At 58.6% G+C, this 24,373-nt stretch overlaps 2 protein-coding genes across 4 annotated transcripts; one reads left to right on the plus strand and one right to left on the minus strand.

Moving 5' to 3' along the window:
* Positions 1–399: 399 nt before the first annotated feature.
* On the plus strand, positions 400–13,794 carry LOC115607501 (glycogen phosphorylase, liver form). 2 transcript variants are annotated; one of them, XM_030484871.1, is made up of 21 exons: positions 400–612; positions 1,307–1,559; positions 3,395–3,496; positions 5,124–5,202; positions 5,495–5,598; positions 6,606–6,737; positions 6,894–7,005; positions 7,089–7,171; positions 8,010–8,153; positions 8,325–8,417; positions 8,671–8,817; positions 9,419–9,582; positions 9,668–9,782; positions 10,023–10,124; positions 10,199–10,346; positions 10,442–10,500; positions 10,846–10,987; positions 11,152–11,359; positions 11,439–11,573; positions 12,147–12,213; positions 12,417–13,794. In XM_030484871.1, the coding sequence occupies exons 1-21, from the start codon at positions 605–607 to the stop codon at positions 12,603–12,605; spliced, it is 2,586 nt and encodes an 861-aa protein (XP_030340731.1). In that variant the 5' UTR covers positions 400–604; the 3' UTR covers positions 12,606–13,794. The 2 variants fall into 2 exon arrangements, with proteins under 2 accessions (XP_030340731.1, XP_030340732.1); XM_030484872.1 differs by lacking the exon at positions 400–612 and having other exon boundaries at positions 983–1,559.
* Positions 13,162–24,002, minus strand: ABHD12B (abhydrolase domain containing 12B). Of its 2 annotated transcripts, none has more exons than XM_030484891.1 (13): positions 23,485–23,774; positions 21,678–21,802; positions 21,134–21,236; positions 20,918–21,037; positions 20,577–20,607; positions 20,371–20,416; positions 20,138–20,267; positions 19,842–19,882; positions 19,501–19,580; positions 19,284–19,366; positions 18,650–18,728; positions 18,361–18,485; positions 13,162–13,290 (listed from the first exon to the last, which is right to left on the minus strand). In XM_030484891.1, exons 1-13 carry the CDS (start codon positions 23,607–23,609, stop codon positions 13,269–13,271), a joined length of 1,110 nt encoding a protein of 369 aa, XP_030340751.1. In that variant the 5' UTR covers positions 23,610–23,774; the 3' UTR covers positions 13,162–13,268. The 2 variants fall into 2 exon arrangements, with proteins under 2 accessions (XP_030340751.1, XP_030340752.1); XM_030484892.1 differs by lacking the exon at positions 13,162–13,290 and adding an exon at positions 17,863–18,002 and having other exon boundaries at positions 23,485–24,002.
* Positions 24,003–24,373: the final 371 nt, after the last annotated feature.

A 24,373-nucleotide genomic window follows, 5' to 3' on the forward strand; every position in this document is an offset into this window, starting at 1 on the left:
TCCAACTATCCAGGAGAGCAGCGCTGGATGTCCCAGGCTGCCCAAACCCACCCAGAGCTCTGCCCCACGCTTGGCAGCACTCGGAGCACTCTGCACGGCACCATTCGCATGGCTGCAATTCCCACCTGCGCTGGAGGGCAGGTCCTGGACAGGAAATACCTGCTGCAGGCACCCAGCCCCTGTCTGCTGGGCCAACTGGCCAGGAAACCATGCCCAGGCTTCCACCTGGACAACAATCCTTCAATCTGCCCTGTGGAGAATCAGGCAGACGGGGCACAGTCCCTTTTTCCCATGTTGCACATGTGCGTTTTGGGCTGGTTCCTGAAGTTTTGGTGAGCTGCTGCAGCTCTTTGCCAGGACCCGGCTTCTGCCTGTGGAGCAGGAGGCTCCTCCTGTGTGGAGCCTCGTCCTGCCTGGACCTGGCCAGCGTGACGGTCGGGTGGCTGGGTGAGCCCAGGAGCAGGGGTGGCCCAGGGCAGCGTTTGGGTTGCGATGCTCTTCAGCTGCGTGTGGGTTTAGCTGAGCAGAACTGGCAGGGAGAACACCCAGGGCTGGAGGGCCTGCGCAGGCACGGCTGGAGGAAGAGGAAGAGGTGTTGCGCTGCATGCTCAGGTCAGCTATTGTTGCCCTCGGGAGGAACCAGGGGCAGGAGGCAGCGCAGGGCCGGGCTCCGCAGGCGGGCAGGGCAGGCAGCCACGGAGCCTGCCCGGGGAGGCGGCTGGGAAGCGCCCGGAGCCGATCGGAGGAGATCCCGCGCCATTCCCACAGGGATTCCGGGGCGGGCAGTGACGAGTGAGGAGGCGGGGGAGGCCGCCGGGCACGGGAGGGACCGCGACCCTCTCCCTCTGGGCCGGCAGAGCAGGGTTTACCCCCGGCCCTGGCGGGGGGGGGCCTCGGACGGGCTCCAGAGCACCAGGGCAGAGCCCTGCGTGGGGCGGGCAAAGTCCCCGCCGCCGCCCCGGTGAGCGCCGGGACCGGATCGCGCCGCCCGGCGCCGGTGCGGGCTCCGCTCGTTCCCCGGCTCCCTGCCCCTTCCGCTTTGCACGGCCGTGGGGTCCGTCCCTCTGCACTCCCCTCTGTGCCCCCGCCCGGCGTGGCGGTCCCCGGGACCCCACCACTTTGCGCTGCTCCCGCCCCACCAGCGGGCGGCCCGTGGCGCCGGCCCCTCCCCATCCCCGTCCCGCTGCCCGTGCCGGTGCCGGTGCGGGTCCCCTCCCCGGGGTGGTGCCAGCGCGGGGCGGAGGCGGAACCCGGAGCCGGTGGTCAGCCCCGCCGCGGCGTTGTGCCCCGTGTGCGTCCCCCGCAGCCCCGCCGGGATGTCGCGGCCGCTGTCGGACCAGGAGCGGCGGAAGCAGATCAGCATCCGCGGGATCGTGGGAGCCGAGAGCGTGGCCGAGCTGAAGCAGGGCTTCAACCGGCACCTCCACTTCACCCTGGTCAAGGACCGCAACGTGGCCACCCCCCGCGACTACTACTTCGCCCTGGCGCACACCGTGCGGGACCATCTGGTGGGGCGCTGGATCCGCACCCAGCAGTACTACTACGAGAAGGACCCCAAGGTGGGAGCGGGGAACTGGGGGGAACTTCTCTTTGCAGGGCGGGGGTGGGAGGGAGCCCCCCCACTTTTCTCAAGGTGGGTCCTGCAGGGTGGGAGAGGGGGAATTCGGACAACCATTGTAATCTTTTGGGTGCAAACCGTCGCTCTGTGAATGTGCCAGAAGAATATAGAAATGGGTGCTTGGCTTTTCTGGGGTTCGGGGATATTCCCCTTAATGCTGCTGAGCAGAGGGACTGGACTTTAACAAGGGGGAGGCCACTGTCCTTTGGTTTGCAAAACAAACAGTGCAGCTTTGCTGGGAGCTGGGTGCAGGGCATGGGAACAGGGTTTGTTGTCCCACAGTGCTGGCATGGGTGAGCTCTACCAAAAGCAGCTGCAAAGCCTTCTAGGGTGAATTACTTGAAGGGCTTAAATGAACCCGAAGCCAGCTGCAAGCAGATCTTGTCTGAAAGAGGCACAAGCCTAATGTGTGCTGCAGGCATCCCAAGCGAGACAGATCTGGTTTTGTGCAGGAATTCCTGCTCGTCTGAGCTGGCTTGCACCCACTGAGCACAGGGCTCTGGCTGCTTGGGGATTAAGCAGTAATCCCCTCCTGCAACCTGGATGGCTCTGTCGTCTCCAATTTCGTTCCTGTGAGGGTGGCCCGGCCAACACCTCGCTGGGCCCGTGCCAGCCCCTGGTAGCTCAGCTCCCTGCCATGTCCTGTAGGGGTGAGAAGAAGATGAGCCTCTTCCAGGGCTTCAGTCTGGGGGTTCTCCTGTATAGCTGAGCCGCGCTGGGTGCCATCCACCTGCATCACAGCTTCCAGCTCTGCTGGGACCAAGCCAGTAAACCCAACCCATCCTGCCCAGCACGTAGAGTCACAGAATGGTTTGGGTTGGAAGGCACCTTAAAGATCATCCAGTTCCAACCCCCTGCCACGGGCAGGGACACCTTCCACTAGACCAGGTTGCTCCAAGTCCCATCCAACCTGGCCTTGAACACTGCCAGGGATGGGGCAGCCACAGCTTCTCTGGGCACCCTGTGCCAGCGCCTCACGACCCTCACAGGGAAGAACTTCTTCCTCATATCTGATCTAACCTATCCTTACATGCCCTTGCTCCAACTTTCTTGTCAGCCCCCTTTAGGTACCAGAAGGCTGCTTGAAGGTCTCCCCTGAGCTGCCTTTTCTCCCATTGCCATCCCCAGCCCAACCCTGGTCAGGTCCTGGGGAAAGCTGTCAAGTCAGCGACTTCCTCCAGCCTAAATCCTTCCTTAAAACCTGCTGGTGCTGACACAGGGGATGGCTTACACAAGCCTCTGCCTTCCAGGCCACATCCTGCACCCGTTGTGTCAGCAAGAGGGGAGACAAGAGCAAACCCAAGGGAATGCCAGGGGAAGCCAGTGTCCTTGTGGCTGCCACACACCTCTGTTCTCGGTGGCTCGCTTGGTTTTCTGGTTGCTTTGCAGCTCACGGGGACATCGAGTAATGTCTCCTCTTTAAAGGTTAACTTTGTACCGCTGCAGCCCCCGGTGTGCTCGTGCTGACCATCCTGGAGCTGTCCCTGCTCTTGGACCGGGCACTGCAGCTTGTCCAGACAAACCACCTCGGCGCTACCATCTTCCCGGCTTGGGAAATAGCAGGGGCAGGACAGCAGGGCAGGGGCTGCAGGGCACGGCCACCTCGGGGCCTGCAAGGAGCCGCAGCCCTCAAGCTCCTGGTGCAAACCACCCTGCCCTGTTGACAAGCCAGGGTTTTCCTCTTGCTTTGAGATAACTCCCAATAGCAGCTCCTGCGGTCCAGGGGAGCCTCCTCCAGCCCTGGGGAAGGTGACCTGGGTTGCTTTTCTCTTTCAGAGGATTTACTACCTCTCCCTGGAGTTTTACATGGGGCGGACACTGCAGAACACCATGATTAACCTGGGGCTGCAGAATGCCTGCGACGAAGCCATCTACCAGGTGAGCGTCCCAGGCAGTGAGGCCCCGGAGCAGGAGGGCTCCATGCTCTCTGGATCCTGGAGATGTCCGTGTTTTAGCACGCTGTCTGCAAACTGCTCCCTGAGCCGCAGGTGATGCCTTAGTGCATGAGTGCTGGTCCAGGACCCGCTTTCACAAGGCCTGGGGCCACAGCCACCACTTGCAGCCTGAGCAGGGCTGCCCAGCCCCATGGCTGCGTGCTGAGGGATGCAGTACAGCGCTGCTGAGCCCATAAACTGCCAGGAAACTCATGGTTCTATGCATGAGGCCATTAATAGCCATAATCACTGTCAGAGGAGCCTAATTCAGCCCCAGCCTGGTGCTGGCACCATGTGGCACTTGAGTTGTCAAAGGTTTTTGGGTGGCTCCTTTCCCCTCCACCCTGTGCTTGCACCCCTTGGAACAACGTGTCCAGTGCGTGTCATATGCGACGGGGGTGTCCGCACAGCAGCGGGAGCAGCTTTTGTGCAAACACGATCAAGGGAGAGGAACTTAATTTTAGGCTTTTTTATCTCTTATCTGTTGACCTTGGCAGCTCAGCTGGGGATGCGGGTGGAGGGGAAGAGCCTGGGATGCTGCATGGTGGGAGCCTGGGGAAGCAGAAGGTGTGCGGTTGTTTGGAAATCATCCTCTTTGCAGTGAAGGCAGGTGAAGCTCTGGGCAGAATCTTCCTTACTGCATGTGCTGAGCTCCCTGGACACAAATGCCAAACGTTTCTAAAATAAAATGTTTGGTGGAATAGAAATCACTTGAAATATTTGTGTGGGCACTGAGGGCTGCCAGTGCAATTCAAGGCTGGGAGAAGGTGCTGCCTCTTACCTGCGAGCAGTGCAGGGTCTGGCCCTCCAGCATGGGTGGCCATGGCACTGGGACTGTCCCCACTGCTATGACTGTGGGACATCAGGAGAGACGTCAGACCAAGGGGTTTCTGTGGGAAAAGGTGGCTCAGCGCTGGCAAGGCACTGTCTTATTTCTTGCTGAGCTGCCAGAGGTGCTTTGCATAGGCAAAACCCCTTCCTCCCACAGCATCCAGACTGGAAACTAAAAGTGGTGTAATTGCTTCTCTGGGTATCTCTGTTAAAGGGTGATGCCCAGGGCCCTGGGGATGGGCACGTGGGTGACTGCTCCAGAGGGATGGGAATGCTGGGGGAGCACTGCCCCTGTGGGGCTGCAGCCGTGGTGCTGGTGCATGGGGAGAGGGAACAGGGCTGGGAATGAGCCCCGGGAGACCTGCCTGAAAGACTTGGGACCAGCGCTCTGGTTATGGCTGGGTGCCCCCAGCCCCCAGGAGCTAGTCCATGGCAAGGTCACGGATGTCTGTCTCCCTTGTATAGGCTGGTGGAGGGACATCAAACACCAGAGCTGGTCCCTGCCACACCGTGAGCAGCCCTGGAGGAGGAAGGAGGCTGCTTTGGGTGCAAATCACAGTGTCCCACCTGCAGGGATGGGTTTTGCAGGGTTGGGTGTCCTTCCACCCCTCCTGGAGCCCACCCTAAGGGGGGACGGCAGCGGTGGGTGCAGAGTAGCACCCAAGGGTATGTGCAGCAGTGCATCCCCTCCACGGTGCTGGGCACTGAGTGTTTCTGGCCCATCACCTTCTCTTCTCTAGCTTGGGCTGGACATGGAAGAGCTGGAGGAAATAGAGGAGGATGCTGGTCTTGGCAATGGTGGCCTGGGCAGGCTTGCTGGTGAGTGAGCCCCCAAATGGTCTTGTTGCCGGGGAGATGGGGTGCAGCCCCAGGGGCTTTGCATCCTCTGCAGGGGGTACCTAGACTGGGGGAGAGGGGTTTATTGCTCCAGCCTTCCAGCACAGCGGGAGAGGTGTTGGGTGGCCGGGCAGTGCACGGCGGCTGCTGGCCCTGGCTCGTGTCCCTGCGGGGCTGCTGCTTCTGGCCATCGTCTGTCCATGGGAGAAGGACCCACTGCCTGCAGGGGCTCCTCAGGGGAGTGCCCCTCAGTGCTCTGCTCTCTCCCCGGCAGCCTGCTTCCTCGACTCGATGGCAACACTGGGGCTGGCAGCCTACGGCTACGGCATCCGCTACGAGTACGGCATCTTCAACCAGAAGATCCGGGACGGGTGGCAGGTATGGACAGAGGCGAGTGGCGCTCACCTTCCCCCGGCACAGCCAAAGCCTCGAATCTGGCTTCCCCCTTAGATCGGGTCAAGCTCAAGGTGTACAGACACTCCCCCTTAGCTTGGGGACTGCGGGAGCTGTCGGGGCTGTGGTATTTAAAACTTGTCAGACGTTTTCTCGAGCAAGTTTAACTTCTTAAACTGGTGCAAAAGGGATGGAGAAATCGTGTCCATGCTCCTCGTGGGGTGGGGATGGTTTCACTGAGGTGGTGCAGGGATGGTGTGCGTGGGTCTGGGAGAGGCCAGATGCAGCCCCCGAGCCCTGCTGTGCTGCCTGGCGTCTGGGTTAAAGCATCAGAGGGTGGAAGAGGCTGTTTCGGAAACGCAGTGGAAAATGGGGTGCGTATCTGCAACACCCCTGGTGGGAGGCAGCCCCAAGTGCCCAGAGGGACCCTGTGAGCACTCCCAAAAGCTGTACCTGCCGCCAGCAAGTGAAGGCCTTTCCTCCTTAGCACATCATTCCCCGGCTCTTGCGTCCTGATGGGGCTTTATCTCCCCTGGCCCTCACACAATGTCCCTGCTGCCCGGAGCTCTGACCTGGCCGTGCCAAAGCTGATCTCTGACCTGGTCTCTCCCCTGTAACAGCACTGCTGGGGCAGGGAACAAGTCCCCTTCATTATCCAGCCTGCAGGCTGAGACTGACGCTGAGTAAGGGGGCTGGTGGCATCTTGGCCGCACCACGGCAGTGCTAGCGGTGCACTGAGAATCATTCATTTCGCCCCCACCTCCTCATCCCCATCCTTCACCCCTCTGGCAGGGAGACCCAGGAGTTCAGGGTGGTCGGGGTAGAGCCCCCGGCGTCACCCTGAGGCGTCAGAACTCAGTGTTAGGGCAGACGGTCTCCAAAGCATCATCCCCTCGGTGCAGCCAGAGCCCTTCCCAGCCCTGCACATGGCACAGCCTGGGCAGGTCCCCGGGGCTGGGTGGCCCCGTCACCGCTCCCGCTCCCTCTGGCAGGTGGAAGAAGCCGACGACTGGCTCCGGCACGGCAACCCCTGGGAGAAAGCCCGTCCCGAGTACATGCTGCCCGTGCACTTCTACGGCCGGGTGGAGCACACGGCCACCGGCGCCAAGTGGGTCGACACCCAGGTACGGGCTGGGGCACAGGTGGATGGTGGATGCAGCCCTGAGCTCAGTCCTGCAGGAGGCTCTGTGGGATGGGAAGGCTCCTGCGGGGCAGGGGAGACCTGGAGGGACACCAGCCAGGGGCACAGCCCGGCTCCAGCTGCCCTGCTGATGTTGTAGGTGGTGCTGGCACTGCCCTACGATACCCCCGTGCCCGGGTACATGAACAACACCGTCAACACCATGCGCCTTTGGTCGGCTCGAGCACCCAACGACTTCAACCTGCGGGACTGTAAGTGGCTGCTGGGGGAGTGCCAGTGGGATGGGGTGGACGGAGGTGTCCTGTGCCCGCCTTATTCCTCTGCTCTTCCACAGTCAATGTTGGAGACTACATCCAGGCTGTGCTGGACAGAAATCTGGCAGAGAACATATCCCGCGTCCTCTACCCCAATGACAATGTAAGTCACGATGCGGGGAGAGAATGTCCCTGGTTTAGGGACAGCTAAAGACCATACAGACAGAGTGTGAAGTGGAGCAACTTGGAACATTGCAGAAATGCTTTTCATTGTGTTTCAAGCGGCCCGTAGTGCTTGGCTGGGGATTGCTGCGTCTCACCAGGGCTGCAGTAGAGATGACTGTTCCTGGGCTAATCTGTTCTCAGCATGGTAAAAGGGAGGGGGGATGAGAATGTCCTGCTGCAGAAATAGGGGAAGAAGCTGAAGGGCGTCTCTCCACGCTCTGTAGTCTGTTTTGGACAAGCCTTGATGGGGTTTTTCCCATTTAACCCTACCCCAGCCTTCCCAGCTGGCAAGGAGAGCTGGGGGCACCACAGCTCCAGTGGTGAGATTGCCTCCTGCAGATCCTGTTTTGCAGACCAGCGGGTTGTTGCTTTGTGTTGTGTGAACAGTGGCTTTAATTCTTGTCTCAGAATTAGCTCCTCGGTGTTACAGCCCCTGCAGCTTCCCTTCCCATCTCCCCAGTACCTTTCCTTGTGGCCAGAATTTTCAAGCCAGGGAGAACAGGTTTCGACGATGCTCGGGAGGGACTCAACCTGTTTGTAGCAGCACCTCTCAAGCCCCTGTGCTGCGCTCTGGAAAGCACGGAGAGACGCTGGGGTTAGAGCTGCTGCCAGAACGGGCGCAGAGGAAGCAGTGGGGCTCCCACCGCGCCGTGCGGTGGATGTGTGCCGGTGCGGGTCCCCGCGCGCAGGGAGCCCCGGGGAGGCGCAGCTCCTGCAGCACAGGCACGCCTGGGCAGCGCGGTGCAGTCCTGCAGCGCCCGCTCCTCTGCTCACAGTTCTTCGAAGGGAAGGAGCTGCGGCTGAAGCAGGAGTACTTCGTGGTGGCTGCCACCCTCCAGGATATCATACGCCGCTTCAAAGCATCCAAATTTGGGAGCACCGACAGTGTCCGAATCGTGTTTGATTCCTTCCCTGACCAGGTACGAGCCCGGTTTGCTCTGACACGTACCTTGGAGCTTGTTTTGGCACCTCCCAGGTGCACCCCCAGGCCTGGAGATGTTTTGTGGACCCTCTGTGGGTGCCTGTGCCCAGCTGACGGGCAGTGGGATGTCCACATCCCCCACATGTCCCCACCGCTGCTCTCCCACCAGGTTGCCATCCAGCTGAACGACACGCACCCTGCCATGGCCATCCCTGAGCTGATGAGGATTTTTGTGGACATCGAGAAGCTGCCGTGGAACAAGGTAGAGAGACCTGACTTGGCCCCTGGGTCCCCTCTACTTGCACCCACCTTCCCACCAGCCCATGGTGGAGGAGCTGGGGAACCAGTTTTGTAGCTGCCGGTGGCCTGGGGAGCGATGTGGAGCGGTCAGGATGGGTTTAATGGGTATGGACTTGGAGGAGCCGGCTTGGCTGTACTGCTGGCCACGGTGGGAGGACCATGCATGGGTGCTGGCACCCAGCCTCTCCGCTCAGTGCCAGCTCTCCTGCCGACAGGCCTGGGACATCACCGAGCGGACCTTTGCCTACACCAACCACACAGTGCTTCCCGAAGCCCTGGAGCGCTGGCCAGTGGACCTGGTGGAGAAACTGCTCCCCAGACACCTGCAGATCATCTGTGAGATCAACCAGAGACACCTGGATGTAAGTCCCTTGGGGCAGCACAGGAACCCTCTCCAGAGAGGGGCAGAGGGATGGCATGTGCTGTGCTCTCAAGACTAAGGGGTGCTCAGATGTTGGGTGTGTGGCCAGGTGGTTCTGTCTGCTATTTTGGGAGGTTGCTGTGCAGAAAAGCCTTTTCCCACCAGCATCTTGCCATCCTGCAGTTACTGGCTGTTTTAAAGGCTTCACACATTGCTCCGGGGACTTACCTGTTGGCATTCCTTTGCTCCCTGAATGCTAAATTCATCCTGGAAAAGGATGAGGTTGAGGGTACAAAGGAGGTGGAGGTTTGGCCTCCTGGGCTGGCAGCACAAGACTTTTACCAAAACAGCCCTGCTGGCCACACACGTGCCCACAAGCCCCTCTCCATGGAGGCTTGGGATGTCCTTATGTGTGGAGACATCCATGCTGGGGAAGGGCACCCTGTGGAGGGGGTTTGCACTGTCACTCTGAAGTAAAAGCCACCGCTCTGGCTGGTGTCAAGTGCGTTGGAGACATTGCTGTGGCCCTCTCCTCAGGAGCCATCGGATGGGACATCCCTAAATGCCAGCATCCCTCACCATGTCTCTGGCCTCCTCCGCAGCACATCGCATTCCTCTTCCCTAATGATGTGGACCGGCTGCGGAGGATGTCCCTGATTGAGGAGGGAGGTACCAAGAGGATCAACATGGCCCATCTCTGCATCGTCGGCTCCCACGCTGTCAACGGCGTGGCAAAGATCCACTCAGAAATAGTCAAGACTCAAGTGTAAGCGAGGTGGTGGATCACCCTTGGCTCAGGAATGGTGGCGCCAGGAGGCAAACCTGAAGTTGTCCCCTCCTCATCCTCACAGCTTCGAGGACTTTGCAGCGCTGGAGCCGGAGAAGTTTCAGAACAAGACCAACGGCATCACCCCGCGGCGCTGGCTCCTGCTCTGCAACCCGGGGCTGGCGGAGCTCATCGCAGAGGTAACGCTGCCGGGGGAGCGTGCTGGCCCCCAGCCCTTCCTGACCCTGGGGACGCCCAGGGTCCAACGCTACAACCTCAGCCATTTACATCTTCTAAATGGTCGAGATGTGTTTGCATCTTGCCCGAGCGCTCTGCTCCTGCTTCCCAAGCACTGCTGGCTTGGCCAGCCGGGAGCAGCACGCCGATGAAGGCGGCTGCGCCCATCCCGTGGTCAGTGTATGCCTGTGCTCCTGTTGCAGAAAATAGGGGAGGACTATGTGCGGGACCTGAGCCAGCTGACAAAGCTGCACGAGTGTGTGGACGATGACATCTTCATCCGGGAGGTTGCCAAAGTGAAGCAGGTGAGGGGGGATTCCAAGGGGTGTCGGCAGGGAGAGCACAGGCTGGCGCTGACATGCTCCCTGCCCTCACCCAGGAGAACAAGGTGAAGTTCGCGCTGTACCTGGAGAAGGAGTACAAAGTGAAGATCAACCCTTCCTCCATGTTCGATGTGCATGTGAAGAGGATCCACGAGTACAAGCGGCAGCTGATGAACTGCCTGCACATCATCACTATGTACAACCGTAAGCCACCGTGCACCCCTGCGGGTGCATGAGCATTCCTAGCCCCTGGGATGCAGCTAAAACAGAGGGTGACACCATGCTGCTGTCTTCTCCAGGCATCAGGAGGGATCCTGCAAAGCTGTTTGTGCCAAGGACAGTTATCATTGGGGGCAAGGTAAGTTGGGTCAGGAGTTCTAGGCATTTTGGAGGAATTCCTTGACAATGCCCTAGGGAAATTGGTTGCAGACGTCTCATGGGGCCATGTCCATGAAGCTCTCCAGGAAGTGCTGGGGCAGCACTTGTTGGCTTCAATCCAAGCAAGGCACCGAGTTTTGGGGCTTGCACAACCATGTGCTGCCTGTGGTCAGGGAAGCCCCTGAAAGCTTGGTGATGCAACACATGGGTTGGATGAGGTGATGGGAGAAGGCCTGTGCGGGTCCTTCCCTGGGCATGTGGGAGCTGGGTGCACCTCCCCTGCCCCTGGCCAGCCCTCCAGGCTCACCTGTGGCTTTTCTCTTAGGCTGCCCCAGGATATCACATGGCTAAAATGATCATCAAGCTCATTAATGCTGTGGCTCAGGTGGTGAACAACGACTCCGTTGTGGGGAGTAAGCTGAAGGTCATCTTCCTGGAGAACTACAGGGTCTCGCTGGCAGAGAAAGGTAGCCCATATGGAGCACACTGTGGGGAGGGGACATCTGCCCCGTGGCTGTCCACCAGCCCATGGCTCTATCACTGCTAGGGAGGAGATCTAATGTTCTTTGACGTGATACAAACGCAAAGCTGGTCGCCATGAGCCCCTTGTGTCCACGTGTTCTGTTGGCAGTGATCCCTGCTACTGACCTGTCGGAGCAGATCTCCACAGCAGGCACCGAGGCGTCGGGCACGGGGAACATGAAGTTCATGCTGAATGGGGCTCTGACCATCGGCACCATGGATGGAGCCAACGTGGAAATGGCCGAGGAGGCTGGGGAGGAAAACCTGTTCATCTTCGGCATGAGGGTGGAGGATGTCGCAGAGCTCGACAGGGAAGGGTGAGGGCTGGGGACACCGTGGCGCTGCCACCACAGGCAGCCGGAGCAGCACCATCTCATATCAGCCCTTCCCTGCCAGGTACGATGCCCAGAAGTACTACGACCAGCTCCCTGAGTTGAAGCAAGCCATTGACCAGATTAAGAGTGGCTTCTTCTCCCCAGAGGAGCCTGACCTCTTCAAAGACGTGGTCAACATGCTCTTCCACCATGACAGGTGAGGCCTGGGATGCCATCCATCCCCTGGGGTGGGTGCCCCCACCAAACTCCTGGTGCCCATGCGAGCAGTCCCCTGCACCGACCATCCACCCTCTGGTGGAAAACGTCCCATTTTCCAGCCCTGGTGATGTGCACGTGGTCGAGCAATTGATGCTCGACTGGTACAAGAGACTGTCCGTGTCCAGCACTTCAAGCTTGCTCCATTAAAACCTGGGGTACATTAAGCCAAGATGCAATTTGGGTGCACAGCCCTCACCAGATGATAGGTGCTTTTAAGTGTCTCAAGGGCTTTCCTGGCCAGAGCATTAGGCAGCCAAGGGCCACAGGCATTTGCACTGGAGAAATGTCTCCCGCTCTGCCCTCCCAGCCACCTCCCAGGGTGCCACAGCACCCACAGGCTTGCAGGGCTTTGCGCATAACAGGCCTTTGGGAGGGTGAACTTGTCAGAAGCACTCGTGTTGGAGGAAGCCCAAGATCTGCAGCCCAAGCCCCGTGTGCTGCAGCCACCGTCTGCGCCGAGCTCCCACCTCTGCATTTCTGCTGCCACCGACTCCTTTCTTTGCTGCTCCAGGTTTAAAGTTTTTGCAGACTACGAGGCTTATGTCAAGTGCCAGGAGAAGGTCAGCGAGCTGTACCTGGTGAGTGCCGGCCTGGGGACGAGGCAGCGGAGCTCTGACGGGGGCACAACATACCCTCCTCAGGCATGGGGCTGTGCATGTAGATGGGTTCCTGGCGAGGAGGCTCCTGGATGTGCTGCTCCAGGCAGTCCCCTGTTTCAGGGCCAGTGTCGCACCCATGGGCGCAAGCCTCCAGCCACACTGTCCCACCACTCTCCTTGCAGAACTCCAAGGCATGGACCAAGATGGTCATCAGGAACATCGCAGCAGCTGGCAAGTTCTCCAGCGACCGCACCATCAAGGAATACGCCCGGGACATCTGGCACGTGGAGCCCTCCAACCTGAAGATCCCACCACCCAACGAGCCCCGGGACGCGGCTGAGCACCAGACCCACAACGGCGCAGCAGCGTAGGGGCATGGAGCTGCTGCCAGCCAGAGCTGGGGATGTGAGCACGGATGCTGTAAAATGGTCTCTGTCTCTGCTGCGTGGTGTCTGTGCTGCTGCTGGCTTTCCTACGGGTGGGGAAGGGGCAATTTTTATAACCCAAGTGTCGTGCAGAAAGCAAAAACTGTTGCCCCGTTGTGTCACTGGAGTCCAAGGGGCTGTTTGCTGAAGCCTAAATTGGGACTGGGCTCGCACCAACACTAATGCAGAAACTGGGTGTCAGGGGCGAGGTGCTGGGGCTCGGACAGGGATAGGGTGGGCAACACCACTGGACACAGCTGTCTAAGCCCTTGTAGGTGCTGCTGAAGCAGGACTTGGGGTGCAGCTCTTGCCAGTCCTGAGGCATCAGTGCTGGGGAGTTAAGGGGTATTTGCAGCAGGGCTGTGTACCCCCACCACTGCCCCCTGTGATGCTCCTGGGCATGGCTTGCATGGTCCTGTCCCAGGAGCAGCACCCAGATCACAACAGTATTCCCATCCCCTACGTAACCTGAAGCATCCTCGAGGTAGTGGGCGAATTAGAGCATTTTTCAGTAGTTTTTATTACTTACAACAGTAAGTTCAGTGCCATAACAGGTTCCTGGTGTGGGCTTGAGGAAGTGCTTGTGGTTGCTGCATGCAGCAGCTGCCATCACTTAATGTTCAAGAAGTCTCTGTAACAAGATTCAGTAAATTTTACACTGTTATTGCTGACCATCCTATGCTGCTTCCGAGACTGGTTTCTGATCCCTGGATGCGGGTCTGAGCCAGGCTTAGAGTAAATCTGCGTACCCAGGGCAAAGAGGATATCCCTAGGTCTTTTCTAGGCAAGGTTCGAATTCCCTCTTCTACCCAAACAACTGGGTCTATTTTTAACTCATCCTGTTCTGTTAATAGAGCCATTGAAACCAAAATTTGATCCCTGTAAGTTTTCACTCCTAACCCTAGTTGTACAATTAAATCTCTCCCTAGCAAGTTGCTTCCTGGTTCAGGAATGTATAACAATTGCCCTTGAATTGTTCTGCTATTTAATTCAAGGCAGTGTCTTCAAAAATGGGAACTGAAAATCCCTCTCACTGAAAATCCCTCTCAGTTTTACTCCTGAAACAGTTATCCTTTGGTTTACTAATTTCAGTGTACCTGATTGTGTGATTACATGTGCACATGTGTGCAATTAAGTGTATGGCTCCACGTGTGTGTGATTATGTGTGCAAAGTGTGCTGTGCCTGAACAGGGCTGCTGGTGAGCAGCGTTTTCGGAGCTGTGGCTGGGGTACAGCCGTCTGATCAGCTTGACTACACAAATACAAACAGCAAGTTCTGGAGCAGGCTTTTCTACTGCAGCTCCAAACAATTTTCCTGGAATACTCTAAGTCATTTATAGCTTTTCCCCCGCTTCTCTTTCATAAGATCAGTGAGAGAATTTATTGTTCCTGAAAGTGAGGGATTCAGACTGCTGGCTCGGCCTGGCCGCAGCAGAGCGAAGCACCGTGTGAGCCTCGCACAGCCAGCCCTGCCAAAGCAGCTTGGATCTGACCTGGCACATGCACCCATCCAGTGCCAGCCTTGGACATCCCTTCTGCCCAGTGTTTCCCACCCTGGCACTCCTGTGCCACCGCAGTGCTGCAGCGGTGCAGAGCTGGCCTCTTTCCAGAGAGGCTTTGTCAACCACCCTTGACACCACCTCTTGATGCCCAACTGCACACACAGAGCAGTGACTGGAGCATGGGCAGGCTTCTCTGAGCCCAGTGGCACTGCACCCACCATGGCTGCAGATGCTGCACCTCCTGCTCATTAGGATTTTTACGTGGTGGGTTATAACCTATCTGGGGGAATCATATGGAGGGGGTAAACTCTCTAGAGGATCCAATGCCTTAGGTCCCTCAGCATTTCCCTTCATTTTCTTTTTTGTTGTTTTTAAGGGGAACAAGTGAACTGCAGAGAGGGGTAGAATTTCTCCCTCCTGCTTCACTGTTGATCCGGACTCAAGTCTCCCAGGAGACCTCTTACACTTCTCACACTCCCAGTGTACCCAGCATGCTGCATAATCAGACTCTTCTCGTGAGAAAGGTTCCTTAACATAGAATCATAGAATCATAGAAGATCATCTAGTTCCAATCCCCCTGCCATAGGCAGGGACACCACACACTAACCATGTCACCCAAGGCTCTGTCCAACCTGGCCTTGAACACTGCCAGGAATGGAGCATTTACCACTTCTTTGGGCAACCTGTTCCAGTGCCTCACCACCCTCACAGTGGAGAAGTTCTTCCTAACATCTAATCTAAACTTCCCCTCTTTAAGTTTGAACCCGTTTCCCCTTGACATTTACATAAAGATTTAAAGCTGACATTCCTAATTCTCCTCCATACTTTGGGCAAAAAGCGGCCGGTGGCTGAATACTTTCCTTTGTCCATACAAAACAACAGTACTGTATCATCTTTTTCTTATCTTTTCCCTTTGTATAAGACATGTCTTTCCAATTTTTCGACATCCTCCCTAAGGTACTTTCTGGAGGAATGTTATTCCCGGGATGATTCCTCTCATCCCTTCTCTTTTCCTTAGGCCTATTTTTCTTATTCCCCATTCTGTTTCCTGAGACTTCCTTTCAACAAGTCCTTACACTTTGTACTTCTCCAGCAGTATCCCTTGCGAAGCAACAGAAACGTGGATCTGGACTCCACACTCGCTTCCTACTTATTTGTACATCTCAGACACACACTCACTCAAGTCTCTCAGAATATCCCAACCACCAAGGTAATACTCCAAGTCCAATTTTCTAACTTTGATCCATGCACGGAGTTGCCTGGTTGCTGCAGTGGTGCCTACTTTTTCCTCTCTCTTTCCCCGTCTGGTTCGCTGGGTCTACCTTATAAAAATGGCCTCAGGATTTTAGTAAGAAGCTGCAGAACACCCGTCGATCCACACAAGGCTGTTGAAATCAACGGGATGTGTCTCCCCGTCTTTCGTTGGTGGAAGTCTCCTCAACGATGACTTGATCCTGGATGAGCCCCCAGATTCTGAGATAAAAACTTTTCTTGCAAAAGCTCAGGGTAGACACAGCAGTGAAGCAGCAGCTATTTATTAACGTTTTTGCTAAAACAGGTGTCCTACCAAGTAGGACTTGGTACAACTTTGGTTTATATTTCATATCCCGTTCGCAAGTTCCCTCGTTTCCCCATTGGTTAGGTAATCCAAGGTTTACAGCCTGTCCAACATGTATAATCTACATGCCAACTGTTCCGCCTCTGGTTACATCTCCCCTTATTGGATTTCCTACACCCCCTCCTCTTATTTATTTACCTCCTTTTATGGTTCGATTTCATAACTCTCTGCAGACGTGGAACCCCAACTTAGTGTTTAACCAGCCTACACCAGCTTAGTTTCCCAGGTCGTACAAAGGTAGTATTCTTTTTAACCACAGTGTACCTTTCGTCCAGAGATGACACTGTCTTTAACCCCAGAGTGTGTCGTCTTTCTAAGTTACGGTATCTCAAACTCTTTGTTTTGTTTCCTTCCTAACTTAGCCCCAGCTCCAACACTGCAAATCCTTAATATTGCAAAGCCTTAACATTGCAAAGCTGAACCGGGAACTGAACTCCTCCCAGGCCCTGTCGCCGTTGCTGCGGCCGCCATCGCCACCGCCCCACTCGCGCCGCCGCCGCCGCCACATCGCCACCGCGTCCGCCGAGTGCTCGCGCCGCGGCCCGCTTCCATTCAGGCCCCGCCTCACCCACGGCCACCTCGGGGCGGGGCCGAGCCTGCCCCACGGCTGCCGCCCCGCCCCGAGGGCCCTGCGGGGACCCCGCAGCCCGAGCCCGAGCCCGTGCGGGGGGAGCCCGGGGCCCGCAGCGAGGTGCCGCGCGGGGCGCACCGGCCTCGCCGAGCGGAAGATTCCGGGTAAAACCCCAAAATAATCATAAAAATACAGGTTTAAAACCAGCGCTGGTGCCCCCCGCGCCTTCTGCAAGGGGAGAAACTGCTGCTGGTTCCCCTCTCAGCTGCGATTCCCGCCGGCAGCTCTTCCAGGCTGAGCCGGCTGCAGCTTTTCAGGCTGAAACTTCCCACCAGGAAAGGAACATCCGCGTTTCACCGGTATTCCCGAGACCCGGCCCGGCGCAGGAGGGCGCGGTGCCTGGACACAGGGACGCACGACTGGGCCCGTTACCTGTGTCACCACACCGGCCAGCAGGGCCCACAACAGAGACGGCTTCGGTAAAAACACCTCGGGAGGGCTGGGAGCAAAACCCTTTCTGGAGGAGCAGCCAGCCCACCGGGCATTTCAAGCTGCTCTTATTGCACCCGCCCTCCTGAGCAAGACCAGCGCACCCCAGGCTGCTCCTGCCATTTCAGCTGAGCTCCAGGGCCAGGCAAGGCGGGACACAATGGTGGGACAAGCTGCTGAGACAAGGCAGGCGCTGGGCACATGGCGCTGCATCCCCCCGGCACCCGGCACCCATGATGGACAGTTGAGGTGTGATTCAGCAGGGTGCTCATGTGCAGCTGTGTGAATCAGTGAGGTTGATGCGGACGCAGCCTGTGCCAGCCCCAAATGCAAATCCAGACGGGTCCTGTCAAACCAGGGCTGTGGGCAGGTGGGTGCGGGTTCCCCATCAGCGCATGTTGCAATAACACAGCCCAGGCCAGCCACAAGCTGCTCTGCCCATGCCAAGGGAGCAGGAGGACAAGCGGAAGGGATCAGCGCATCTGGCTGGTTTTACTCACGAGAGCTTTTTGCTTCCCCCCCCAATTTTCCCCCATCCCTGGTGGGTGCAGCTGGGGCAGCAGCAGCACATTGCCATGAAGATGACAAGAGGATGGTCCCCACACTCGCTTTGCCCCAACAGGGATCGGCAGGGTGCAGCCTGAGCTGCCTGCAGGGGCTCTATTGGGCTGCAAGAGCTGAAGGGGATCAGCACAGGATTATGGCAGAGGCCGTGTCTGCACCGGGATGGCGCAAATACTTCCTGCCATAAGGAGCCAGCACCGCAAACGTCGCAAACATGAGGATCTCCCGGGCTGGAGGGAAACTCCTACACGTGAGAGGGTGCGCTGGCTCAGTGCCGAGCGCGGTGGGGGAAATGCGGCTTGTACAGCAGGGGCTGGACATGCGATGGCAGCAATGAGCCGCAGCCGAGGAGGCGCGACACTGCACGGCTCGCCATTGTTTGGTGCAAAAATAGCAAAGATTGGGCTTGTTTCCTTCCAAACTTCTCCCCGCACCAGCTGTGAGAGGAGGGCAAATGAGAACGTTTTTCAGTAGTTTTTATTACTTACAACAGTAAGTTCAGTGCCATAACGGGTTTCTGGTGTGGGTTTGAGGAAGTGCTTGTGGTGCTTGTGGTTGCTGCATGCAGCAGCTGGCATCACTTAATGTTCAGGAAGTCTCTGTAACAAGATGCAGTAAATCTTACACTGTTATTGCTGACCATCCTATGCTGCTTCAGAGCCTGGTTTCTGATCCCTAGATGTGGGTCTGAGCTGGGCTTAGAGTAAAGCTGTGTAGCCAGGGCAAAGAGGAGATGGGAGCTGCCCCCAGGACCACTTCCCCATGACACCCAGGCTGAGGACAGGGTCGAGGCAGTGAGGAGCAACTGGAGTTCAAAAATTGATGCCATTGAGCACCGTAAGAGGGGAAGGAGCAGGGGGAAGACACCTGCATGGTTGTAACAGGGGAGTATGCACCCATGGAAGAAGAGGCCTAGGCTCATTCTGTGCTCCCCCATGTCTGCAGAGCAGCACTTACTTCACCAAGGCAGGCAGCTCCAGGTTGAACGAGATGTGGTCATGGCCCAGGCCCAGCTTTTTGGGAAAGGTAATCAACTTCACCTTGGTTTTGTCCTTGTAGGCACTGTGTGCTGTCTCAAAGAGCTGCCGCAGGGTGAGAGCTCAGTTAGTGGCCTGTGGGGAGGACCCCAAGCCCCCTGTGGCATCCCAGGGATGGCCACCCCCTCTCCAGCCACTGCAGCCCTCCAAACCCAGGCTCAAATGGTGCCCACCCCCATTAAAGCCCCTGCACAGGGACCGCTCCCCACCTTGCGTCCCAGGTGCGGAGGCACGATGGCATCATCTTCTGCGTTCAGGATGAGGAGCGGGCAGGACAGCACCTGCACGCTGCGGGCAGCAAGCACAGCGCTGAAGAGTCACCCTGGAGCTGATGGACCCACAGGAGCCTCCCCCGCCCCTGTGAAATCTCCCACAGTGACCCTGACCCCCCCCAGCACTGCCCTTCAGAGCCAGCCCAGCCCATTGGTAGCTACAGGCAGCTGTTGAACCACTGCAGGGTGGTGCCCATGCCACTTGTCCTGGCATGGCAGCACCAAGCACCCTGAGAACCATAGACCTGGTTATGGGATGCTCAGGCTTCAAAAGCTTCCAGGGTTTCAGTAGAGGCTACTGCAGCGTGTGTGCTGAACTGCGGGTGAGGCTGGAGCGTGTAGTGCTCACAAAAAGGATGGTGGCTTCTGGACTTTACGCACTAATAATACTGGTATCTGAAGTTACGCAAATAAAAAGCTATTCATAAAGCATGAGTAAGCTGGGCAAAGATGACTCAGAACAGGGATTTCATGGTGTGACATGTCCAACCCACCCCTCCTCGACCAGTGGTCCCACCACCATCCCCACAGCCCCACAGGGCATCAGTGCCCCTTCCCACCGGACACTCACTTCTTGTCGCTGCGGAAGAACATGTCGCCCAGAGCGAGCGAGTCCAGGATGAAGTACTCGAAACCTGGGAACTGGCGGTAGATCTGCCAGGGAGAGAGTTGGGGGGAGCTAAGCTGTGCCCTTGACTGATGCACCCTTTCCCTGCAAGGGGGGAAGACGTGAGAGCCCCTGATCTGTCGCCACGGTGGGACCCTGCGAACTGAAGCCTGGGGCTCACCTTGGTGATGGGGACATGGGCAGCTGCATCACGGATGTTGGTGTAGGGCGATTCCAGGATGATGGCATCAACCTGGACTCCTGAGGGCAGAGCACAGTGAGAGCAGGCATGGCTGCGGGGGAATGTCTCTCCCAGGCAGCAGCCATGAGGCCAAAATGCTCCCTTCCCTCTAAGAAGCATACAGATGGTCACTTGTCCCCACTGCGGGGGCTGACCCTGATGCTTTAGCAGAGTGACAGGGATCCCCAGCTCCTCTGTGGCCCCTGAAATGTGGCACACCAGGGATGTGCAGAGCCCAGAGGACAACTGGACGGGGCCAACCCAGCCACACTGGCCCTTACCTCGCTCCTCCTGCAGTTTCCTTGCTGCATTTGTGGCAATCCTGTAAGAAGGTAGGTGACAGTGAGCGGGAGCAGCGACGATGCCCCAGCGGGGTGCACAGCACACTCAACACCCCCTTTGCCTGCTGGGTTTTGCCTTGCAGATGCTTCCACCAAGGAGCTGCTCCAACCCCTTGTCCATCCCCAGGTGGCATTGGTCTGGCAGCAGTGTCACAGCCCAGGGACTGTCTGCGGGCTCAAGCCAGGCAGCACGCCTGGGGCAAACCCCCCCATCTATCGCCCAGCCCCGCACCTACCCCGTTCCCAAGGAGTGTCCCCAGAAAAGAATGATGCTGTTCCTGCTCCGTGCTTTGGCCCAGTCGTAGAGTGCCAGGACATCCGTGGTGAAGCCGTTCTCTGTGGGGTGCCCACTGGAGTCCCCATAGCCTGCAGGGACATGGCTGGGCATCATGACCCTGGGGAGGCCGGCTGAGTGCCTCCCTGAATGCCCAGGGGGGTCACTCAGGAAGAGGCAGGGGGATGATTTTACCTCTGTAGTCGAGCGCCAGGATGTGAAAGCCAGCAGCACTCATTGTCTGTCGGAGAAGCAGCACTGTTTTATGCCTGGGTGGAGGTTGCATCCCAGGACCCCCAGCATGGTGGGGTTCACTCTGGCCAGGGTCCCTCCAGAGTCCCTGGAGCCAGCGAGAGCCTTACTCCCAGCAGGTGCCAGTCCCCTTGCAGGGGACCACTTACCTTCAAGAACTGGATGCGGTGTCTTGCAGCTCTGATGGGGAAAATGAGGTTAGAGCTCAGGCAGGGACCCTCAAGGGACCTTCCCATCCAGCACCAAGGGACGGGGGTGACCTCTTCCCAGGAGGGCAGAGCTGGATGCTCTGGGCTGAGCGGGATCTGACATCTCCCTTGAACTCCAAGGGACTCTCCTTGACTCGTGGGGTCAGACACCGCCGCAGCAGCCCTGGCTTGGCAGCGCTGCTGGCTGCTGCACCGAGTCTACTAGTTCTCACCCCAACAGAGATGCTGTGTGGGAGCAGCCTCCTCCCCTGGCAGAGGCTGGGGCGCTCACAGGTACTCGCCTGGTCCCCCCATTGCCGTGCAGGTAGATGATCACAGGGTGATCATCGCCAAGCGCTTCCTCGTACCAGTGCTGGTCCTTGCCCCTTGCCTCGGCTCCTCTGCTGCTCGGCACCGTGTGCCTGGGAAGGCAGAGCGGGGTTACCCTGGGGGGCTGCAGGACACTGGTGCAGCCACCCAGCTGTGCCCACCCAGGATGCTGGGGCTGCCCCGCTCACCAGATGCCAACCGTCACGCCTGGCTCGGTCACGAGGTACAGGTTGATGGTGTTGTTCAGCAGTAGCTCCGGCCGATGAAAGTCAACGAAGAAAGGAAAGGCCACTGAGAAAAAAATCACAGCTATCACTCGGGCCACCCAGGAATCATCACACCCAGCTGCTTTTATGCATTTGTTCCAAAGCAGGATGTTATTGGTTTTAAATTATTTGCCTGGAAGCTCAGGGCCACGCTCAGTCCAGCTCAGGAGCAGGGAGGCGAGCACAGCCCTCGGCCACGTCCTCCCACCCAGATTTCTAGCCCCACTGACACTGTGCATGCCCACATGTGTTGCAACTTGAGGCAGCAAACAGGGTCGACGGCACCATGTTATTACAGCTTGCAAAACATGAGGCACCGACAGAAATTCCCTCCATGCCTCCTCTGCAAGCCCATGGCAAGGGGGCATCAACGGGTGCTATGCACCCCACCCACATTTCAGAGACCCCCCAACTCTCTTCCTGATGAATCCTGGAGGGGTTGGTTCTCCCAGCCTGGGGCACTCACAGTTCAGGTAGACAAATTTGGTGACCAGGACAGGGAAGAGGCGGATGAGGATGGGCACAGAGATGTAGATGAGGAGCAGGACCAGGAGGACAGTGCGCAGCCGGGGACACCAGTGCAGCCAGCCCCTGCAAGGAAGGCACCTTGTTAGCACATCCCTTCCCACCCCACAGGCTCTGGGGCACAGCGGAGTGGGGTTCCCGCTCCCAACCCAAGTCACGAAAGCAGTGGCTTGTCCCCTGTAAGGGCCTGAGGCTGCTGTTTGTGTCCCTCTGCCATGGGGAACTGGTTACCCACATCAGGGTTGTGTTTGGCTTTTGGGCATGGAGCCGAGGTGTCGGAGCAGCCCCACTGTGACACAGCATCACGAGAGGCCATGATCCAGCCTCCCACAGCCTCCCACGGGAAGAAGGGCAGGGCAAGCACCTGGGCCAGGAGCTGCAAGCCAAACTGGCAATGAGGAGCGCCCCATACTCTGTGGCAACACGCTGAGCCGTGGCTGCTGAGACATGGTCACAGAGGTGTCCCCAAGCCCAGCACCAACAGCCTCTGTGATTCTCCAGGGACAAGGAGGAAATCTGGGAAAGGGGCTCGGGAAGCCCGCAGCCTGTGGGAGAAACCAATCCACAGAGTGATGTCCTGCAGTGCCACCAGCATAGGGTAGGGAGTGTGACCACCTCTGACAGCATCATGCTCCCAAAGGCTGGGGGACACATCCAACTGCCCCAGCTATGCCCTCTGCAGCGAGCCATTGGCCAGCCGAAGCCTCGGCCTCCGAGAGGGAGGGGAAAGCCAAGAGCTGCAGCTTGTCCAGCATCAACATCTCTCATGGGCTGATGATACTGGGTGATGGGGAAACTAGCCCAGGCACAGCGTCAGGGGATTCAGGGCAGAGGTTTCTGACAGGCATCCAAGCACAGCTCACTCCTTGCCAGCATGTGCCTGGCATCACCATCGCTCCTGCTGAAGAGGACTGAGTCCAGTGCCTGCCCTGGGGAGTGCTCCAAGATGCCAAGAAAGGGTTGCAAAAGGGGTGCCAGGGCAGGGTACCATAGTCCCCAGCGTACCTGCACCCTTCCACGGAGCCTGCAGGGTGGCATGAGCCATGATGAAGCCATGGGGAGCTCCTCAAGCCCCAGTCACCCCCTGAGACTTCAGACTGAGCAGTCTCACACCGGCAGCAACAGGCCAGCGATGCCCTCACAGTCACTGCAGTGAATGAGGTGCTGCTCTTGGTCTACACCCGATATTCAAGTGCAAGGGCGAGCGCTCACACCCATCCTTGCACAATACCTGCTGCAGGTGAGCACTGACGCGTCCAGTACAGGGGGATGTGCCCACCGAGGAGCACCTCTGACCCCTGGGACAGCAACAGGCCAAAGAATGGCTTCATGGGGATGGCAAGGTGACATGGGGACACAGCCACTGCATGGCATCATGAGTGTGGGGGCACAGCCATGGTATGGGGGATCACGCCCGTGGCAGGGTGACATGGAGCCACGGCCACAGTATGGCATCTTGACCTCACCAAGTGACAAGGCCACGCCGTGGGGACACAGGAGCATGGCCACAGCACAGAGTGACGGCCTCGGCAGGGCCGCGGCACGGGGGCAGACCTACGGCAGAGGGGACACAGCGGTGGCACACTGTCACAGGAGACGGGGCAGGGGACACGGCTGGGGCAGAGAGCGTGGCCACGCCCGGGACAGAGGGACCCGGCGAACACGGTTCCGAGGAGCGCAGCGGCGCTCGGCAGCGACCCCACGCTGGCCCTGCAGCCCAGGCCGCCGGCACCGCGGCGGGTACTCACCGCCGCTCCTCCCGGGCCCTGCGCTCCGCCGGGGCCCTGCGCTCCGCCTGCGAACTGAACTCCTCCCAGGCCCTGTCGCCGTCGCTGCGGCCGCCATCGCCATCCTCGCGGCGCCGCCGCCACATCGCCACCGCTTCGGCCGAGTGCTCGCGCCGCGGCCCGCTTCCATTCAGGCCCCGCCTCACCCACGGCCACCTCGGGGCGGGGCCGAGCCTGCCCCACGGCTGCCGCCCCGCCCCGAGGGCCCTGCGGGGACCCCGCAGCCCGAGCCCGAGCCCGTGCGGGGGGAGCCCGGGGCCCGCAGCGAGGTGCCGCGCGGGGCGCACCGGCCTCGCCGAGCGGAAGATTCCGGATAAAACCCCAAAATAATCATAAAAATACAGGTTTAAAACCAGCGCTGGTGCCCCCCGCGCCTTCTGCAAGGGGAGAAACTGCTGCTGGTTCCTCCCGCCGTGCGCAACCGCTGTCCCCCCTGTGCCGTAGGTCTGTCCCTGTGCCGCAGCCTTGCCACGCTGCCGAAGCCATCACTCTGTGCTGTGGCGATGTTCCTGAGTCCCCACTCAGGACTTGGTGAGGTCAGGATGCCATACTGTGGCTGTGGCTCCATGTCACCCTGCCACGGGCATGATCCCCCCACACCATGGCTGTGCCCACCCTCATGATGCCAGGCTGTGGCTGTGCCCCCATGTCACCTTGCCATCCCCATGAAGCCATTCTTTGGCCTGTTGCCGTCCCAGGGGTCAAAGGTGCCCCTCGGTGGGCACATCCCCCTGTACTGGACGCGTCAGTGCTCACCTGCAGCAAGTATTGTGCAAGGACAGGTGTGAGCGCTCGCCCCTGCACTTGAATATTGGGTGTAGACCAAAAGCAGCACCTCATTAACAGCACG

This window comes from Strigops habroptila, chromosome 4 (genome assembly GCF_004027225.2).
Source record: "Strigops habroptila isolate Jane chromosome 4, bStrHab1.2.pri, whole genome shotgun sequence".
NCBI classification, from domain to species: Eukaryota; Metazoa; Chordata; class Aves; order Psittaciformes; family Psittacidae; genus Strigops; species Strigops habroptila.